The 6,000-nt window shown below is 53.5% G+C and overlaps 1 protein-coding gene across 1 annotated transcript; it reads right to left on the reverse strand.

Annotated features, from left to right (window-relative positions):
* Positions 1-542: 542 nt before the first annotated feature.
* LOC128266872 (uncharacterized) lies at positions 543-3,129 on the reverse strand. The gene is made up of 4 exons (XM_053003661.1): positions 3,081-3,129; positions 1,452-1,583; positions 1,091-1,378; positions 543-574 (listed from the first exon to the last, which is right to left on the reverse strand). The coding sequence occupies exons 1-4, from the start codon at positions 3,127-3,129 to the stop codon at positions 543-545; spliced, it is 501 nt and encodes a 166-aa protein (XP_052859621.1).
* Between the last annotated feature and the right edge of the window lie 2,871 nt (positions 3,130-6,000).

A 6,000-nucleotide genomic window follows, 5' to 3' on the forward strand; every position in this document is an offset into this window, starting at 1 on the left:
CGCAAGCGTTCATTACCGGAACTGGCGGGAGCTTGGAACCAGGAACCAGTTGGAGCCGCCCCGGTACACCTGTTCGCAAAACAACCCCCGCGCGGATGCTGCTCCCCGGGCCCCCGGCCAGGGGGCCAGGATCCACAACAAACACCACCAGGAAAAGAGATGAAATTTTCTCCTCATTAGTCGGCGCAGGTCGTGGCAGGCATTTTCGGGTGTGCGTTATGATGTGTGTGTGTGTGGCTTCGGCCGTCGAATGCCGTTGGCCGGGTTGTGGGTTTCGCTTTTGAGCCCATCGCCGCCGCGTTTGAGAAGAAAATTCGGATCCACCACAGACTGAAACGCATGACGAACACGGCCACGGGTTTCTTTGCGCTTCTTTTCCTTCCGCCACGCCACGGGCCACGAGTATATTTAGAAATAAATTAGAAATCTCCGCGCACCCCGCCAGAAAGGGAGTCCGTGCCCAATGGTTGGTCCCGGGGCCGCTGGTGCGTGCCCGTCCCGCACCGCACCGTCCCGCCTTAAGGTGATGGTTTAAAAGTTTTTCAACAAATACCCATTTTCTTGATCGATACTCCTGTGGATAGAAGAAAAAAAAGATGCGAAAGAAGCAAATAAGCTTTCTGCGTGCGTTTGTGTGTGTGTGTGTAAGCTTTATGGCCGCGGCTCATCAACCTCTCCCCTGGAGGGGGGCTGCTGTGCATCTCGTTAACGGGCTGACCAGTGTGTGGGGTTGTTTAATTTATTCACCGACGTCAATGGGACGTGAAATATTATTCAAATTGCCCTTTTTTTCGGCGGGTGGAATTTCGGAACTTTCGGAGCTGCATCGCATAATTATTTGCCTTCTTTTTTTCAGGGGGCCATGCAGGGGGTGGGCAAAAATCGGTCAAACCCTCGGGGGAGGGCGCGGAAAGAGTGGATTCTTTTTTTTTTACTAATTTACCTCCCGAAAATAATCATTCATTCATTAAATAATCAGCGAATAATCGGTGGGCGCTACCGATGCTACGGATGAATGAACCATGAGTCTAATGCAACGAATGGATGGTGGGGGGTGGTTCGGGAGCGGTCACTCCGCTCCGCTACTTACTCGGGTTCGCCCCACACCGATTGGCGCACTCCAGTTTGTACTCGTTGTGGTAGGTGGTTTGGTCACTTCCGCACACCGGATTGTACTGCGATAGCGTCAGACAGCCGGACATGCAGCTGTAGAAGGCTCGCGACCTGCTCACCACCGGCGGCGGTACACTGGCCTCCTCCGGTGGCCTCCGGCTCGTGGTGGACTCTTTAGCCGGTCGCACCGGATCTTCGTACGGTGCTACGTTGTTCGTGAGCAGGCTGCTGCCAGTTCCGGTACGGCCCGGATGTGGATTGCGCGCTGTGTTTTTAGGTTAAATTTCGGCCCGGGATTAACGTAAATTCCTAAGGACAATCCGATCCGATTTACTTACCAACGTACCGGCCTTTGAAGGTAGTCGGCGACCGATTTAGCCACGGGCTTTGGCGTTTGACCCGCCCGACGACAATTTCGCCACGGACCGGCTCGGAAAGGGCCACCAGCAACAGCAGCAACACTGCGACGGCTGCCAGGAAGGAGCAAAAGAGGGGGAGAGTAGCGATCAGGTTCGGAGCTCCGGTTCGCCGGCACCGTTAGGTTAACGTAGGGCCGCCGCGTAGGCTTATTGCACCCCGATCGGGCCAAGGGGGGGCTAATAATCGGCCCCCGACTAGGCCACCATTAGCCAGCCATCGGCCATAATCACACACCGATCCGAGGCTTTCGGGGCACGCCATAATGATTGGCGAATCGAAGACGGCAACGGGCTACGAAGAAGGAGGGAAACAAAAACCCACACAGCGCCACAGCCGTGACCTCCACCGACTAACACAGAAAACGTGCGCCGAAAAATCGGTCGGCCGGTTTATGGCTAGCGGATTGAGTTCGGGCGCCGGCCGGGGGCCGCCTGAGAGAGAGAATGTTGGGCCATTGACTCGGCGGGGCCCGCCCAGCTGTGCCTTGAACTTGAGCGTTTCGTTAGCGTGCGCCCGGTCGTGTCGGACTCATGTCGGAGTTGTGTCGGAGTAGTAGCGGTCGCCTACTTCTAAGTGACCGGCCATCCGTCCGAATGTCATTGGCATTGATTGCACTCGGTTTCGGTTCAGTCGCGGTTACTTAACCGCCGATCGAGCTTCGCTTGGAGTTTTGCTGACATTGGCGGTCGCAAAAAGGAGCGAAAAATGTATCGATTACAACGGGAAGTTTGGATGGCCGTCTGTTGTTTCGCTTTTGGTTTTTGTTTTTGCTGAGCGCTGCTGCCGGTTATTGGCCGATGTTGCATAACGGAGCTGGTGACGCCACCAACGGGAAGTTGCTGGTCCGTGAGGCTGTGGCGAAAATCATTACGTCATTTCCAAGGACCGGATGTTTTCGGATTGTACCTTGTGGTTGGACTAATTCAGAATCGTATTTTCCACTGTCATTTGAAAGATAGAAACGAAAGTTCAACGTAAAAAGGAACAGAGCATAGCAAACCGCTCGAATGCTTATAATTCTTGCTGCACCTCATTCTTGAAACCGTAGAAGAAGCGTCAGCAAAGCTGTACGCGGTCTGTTCAAAAAGTATTGCGAGAAAAGTAATAAAGTTTTGCCTCATGGTAGAACGGTCGATAAGGAATATTAACGGGAAGTTATGCGCAATTTGCAAGCGCGGACTTTTGTACCCGAATTTTTGGCCAAAATCAACACACCAATTATGCCACAGCTGCCGTTTTCCTCAGATTCTCCAGTGGCCCCGTGTGAGTTTTTCTTGTTCCCAAAACTGAAGACGCTTCGATAGAGGAAATAAAGACGGCATCGAAGGAGCAGCTGCACAGGTTCACAAAAAATATTTTTTAAAGTGATTCGAGGATTAGAAAAAAGGCAAGACAAGGGTAGGTATTCATAAATAAATAAATAATTAAAAAAAAAACCATTAAAAATTAGCGATACTTTTTTAACCGACCACGTACACCATTTGCAAACACACCACGACCGGGCCCTCCTTCTCTCTCCTGTTACACGGTGTGCCGCCCACACGTACATAAGCCTCCCCCATCCTCCGGTCCGTCCCGTCCGCAATCGGGATACATGCCGGTGCCGGGGTATCGGACGGAGACGAATTCAATTAGCCTCAAATCAAAAGCAGATCACGTTCGGTAATTATTTGCCAGCGATTATCGATGGATGTCCATTTGGTCCGAAATCTGCAAACCGCCGGCGAGCCGGTCAGCAGCAAGCGCAGAGAGAAAACCTAAGCTCCCCGCCCCCCACACGTTTCCTCTCGTGCTTTTCTTCCGTGCTCTTTGGCCACTTCTCAGCACCAGCGGGAGCGGATGTGGCCAGTGGTCGAAAGAAACAAAAACTCAGGCAAAACCTGACTGTTCTTCGAAGAGTCCAATAACTGTCACGGCGGCCACCAAAGCAAGGCCGTCTGTGTCCCCGTGAGAGTCCTTCTGCGATGGTAATTTCTAGATTAATTGTAGAAGAAACAACGCAACATCGTAATTACCGAGGCGCACACACGCTACCGGAAGTGGCTCGGCTGCAACGCTGTAGCCTCGCCTCGAAGAAGGTTTCCCATCGGCCACGGCGAGGATCATCGTTGGCCGTGGTTTAGATTGTCGATTAGACACACACACACACACACACGCGCACGTACAGACACAGGCCAGTGGTCATCCGGAACTGCAGCAATGCAAAGCGCGGCTTTTGGTAAACATCATAAACTGACCAACTGGCCCAGAAGCGGTCCGCGGTCTACTGGCATGGTGGTGGCGGTGGCATGCATGAGTGCACGTTTCGTGGCACGCAAGACCTATGAAGACAGACTGACGCCGTTTTCGCGCCATTTAAACATGGCCTCGCTGGGCACGGGGCCGTTGTTGGGTCGTTTGTCTACCGATCTACGGCTTTACGTCGGCCAAAAACATCCTATTCGAGCTGGCACCGCATTTTCACGGGTCTTTAGCGCCACTAACGAAGCGCACGAACATTCCACACCCGAAACGAACGGAGTCACACGGAGCAGCACTTCCGCAGTCGCAGTGACAGCGACCCTTACTTACCACAGATCAACACCCAACTCCTTCGGCAGACTCCGGCCCCCGGTGCAGCGGTCCCCGGACTCATAGTTATGGTTGGCAGCGCTCGCGATCAGCGCGATTTGTGGTTCTTTCTCCTCGGAGACCTCGCCGGAGTCTCGATGGCGTTGCGAATTAGCGGTTGTCCAACCCTGCCGACGCTTGTTTCCGGTTTGCGGTGGGCGCGTTGTGTCACACACACTTACACACTCAGTACACCTTACACAGAAGCCCGTCGTACCGTTCTGTGGAGTCCGGACACCCCGCGGCCAGAGTGGAGCTCGTCCGGAGCTAACGAAGAATCGACGCTAACTGAGCGCTTAGCGGGCTTCTAGCCGATGGTCACGCGATCGCCACGGCCGAGCCTTTGCGTGGTGGAGTGGGGGCCTTGGTCGCAAGTTCTTGAGCTACCGATCGGTGAGGATTGCAAAAAGGAAGTTGGTCTCCAAGCCACTACCGGTTTGAATTAGATTTTGAAAGCATCAGGAACGAATCACGTAACTGACCAGCCTCTCCAGCTGTCCAGTAAACCTGTTTTGACCACCTGCCCAAATTAAGTAAGATCCTCAGAACTGAAACTGGGCGGCAGGAATCTTAGCTTTCTTCGTCCCTGCGCTGGGTCAACATTTACGTTTGTTGCCAGGCGCGAAACTTGATGCCGCGCCGCGAGGTGATGGATGATCATTAGCCCGAGAGAACGCTGCTCCGTAAACCCGTTTGATCCCGGAACCTTTTTGAAGGACAAACGCCACACTGAGCGCCTACGCGAAGGGCTCGTGCGTGCCCATTTTTAGGGCCATTAGATTTGGATTCGCCTTTTTGCGACGTTTATCGTTCGCATTCGGAGGCGGCGTCAGTTTCGGAAAAGGGCGAGAGTTGTCTGAACCACTTGCCATGGGCAATGATTCTGTCATTTCTGGCAAACTCGGCAGAGGCTAATGCAATAGATTTAGACACGAGACACACTAAGGACTAAGGCATCTCGCTGGCGGAGACACTTTACGCGCCAGCACAGCACAATACTCCCCGGGAGGTTCTTTACGAGCGCCATGGCGTCCCACGGACAGAAATGTGCTCGCTGTGCTCGCTGTGGCGGGATGAGCATAAGCACAACTGGAGCATGAAATCCGAAGGCGCGAAGGTGGTCACATGTGTGAGTTATGGAGCCGGGCGGAGGGCCTGCGATGTAACGGTACAATGCACAGCCCGGGTACCGGGACGTCTTCTGCCCGTCCCGGACTGTATAATATCGCCATTTATATTCGCTCGACGGCGTAATGATGTAAATGCCCCCAGATCCAGACCGAGATCCGAGACTAAGGCTCGTTCTGCTGCGTAAATAAATAATGACAGACCGGCAGCGGGAGCAGCGGGGGGGCGGTGCGGAATGGGTCGAGGACGTGTCACGCAGGACGATGGAGTGAAAGTTTTCCACGCCGCCGCCGCCGACGATGACCCGGTTGGGTTTCAGTTGGCAGCCAGCATCCTTATCGAGCAACCGTTCCGTTTCGAGCATCTCCGGGGTTTGGGGTTCCGCTGGGAGCTCATCAAGGAGCGGCGAGATGCTTTTAATTGCATACTTAGCAGACAGTTCAAGGTCGTAGCGTCGGGATAGCGGATGAAGATTAGGAGTTACGTTGAACGGCGGGGTCCGTGACGAAAGTCGGCACCTCGTACGGTCTCGACTTTTAACGTCCTTTCAAAGGATTGCATTCTCGGGCTGGAAACATTCCAATTCGATGTGCTGTAAAAGTGCTGAAGGCTTCGACCACGCTTATCTGTTTTCTTGCCAATTTTACAGAAATCAAAAAGGAAATGGAATCGGTCGATGGAGACGCCAAGTCAGAAATGATCAGAAAAAAGACGAACGTAGAGCCAAAG

The sequence above is a fragment of the Anopheles cruzii genome, chromosome 2, assembly GCF_943734635.1.
Source record: "Anopheles cruzii chromosome 2, idAnoCruzAS_RS32_06, whole genome shotgun sequence".
Taxonomy (NCBI): domain Eukaryota; kingdom Metazoa; phylum Arthropoda; class Insecta; order Diptera; family Culicidae; genus Anopheles; species Anopheles cruzii.

Excerpts from the sequence above, each read along its gene's own strand:
- LOC128266872 (XM_053003661.1), bottom strand. The coding sequence starts at position 3,129 with ATGTATCCCGATTGCGGACGGGACGGACCGGAGGATGGGGGAGGCTTA. Across the intron at positions 1,584-3,080 it reads GGAGGATGGGGGAGGCTTAT|CCGTCGCAGTGTTGCTGCTG; the intron begins GTACGTGTGGGC and ends CCTTCCTGGCAG. Across the intron at positions 575-1,090 it reads TCGGTGTGGGGCGAACCCGA|GAGTATCGATCAAGAAAATG; the intron begins GTAAGTAGCGGA and ends TTCTATCCACAG.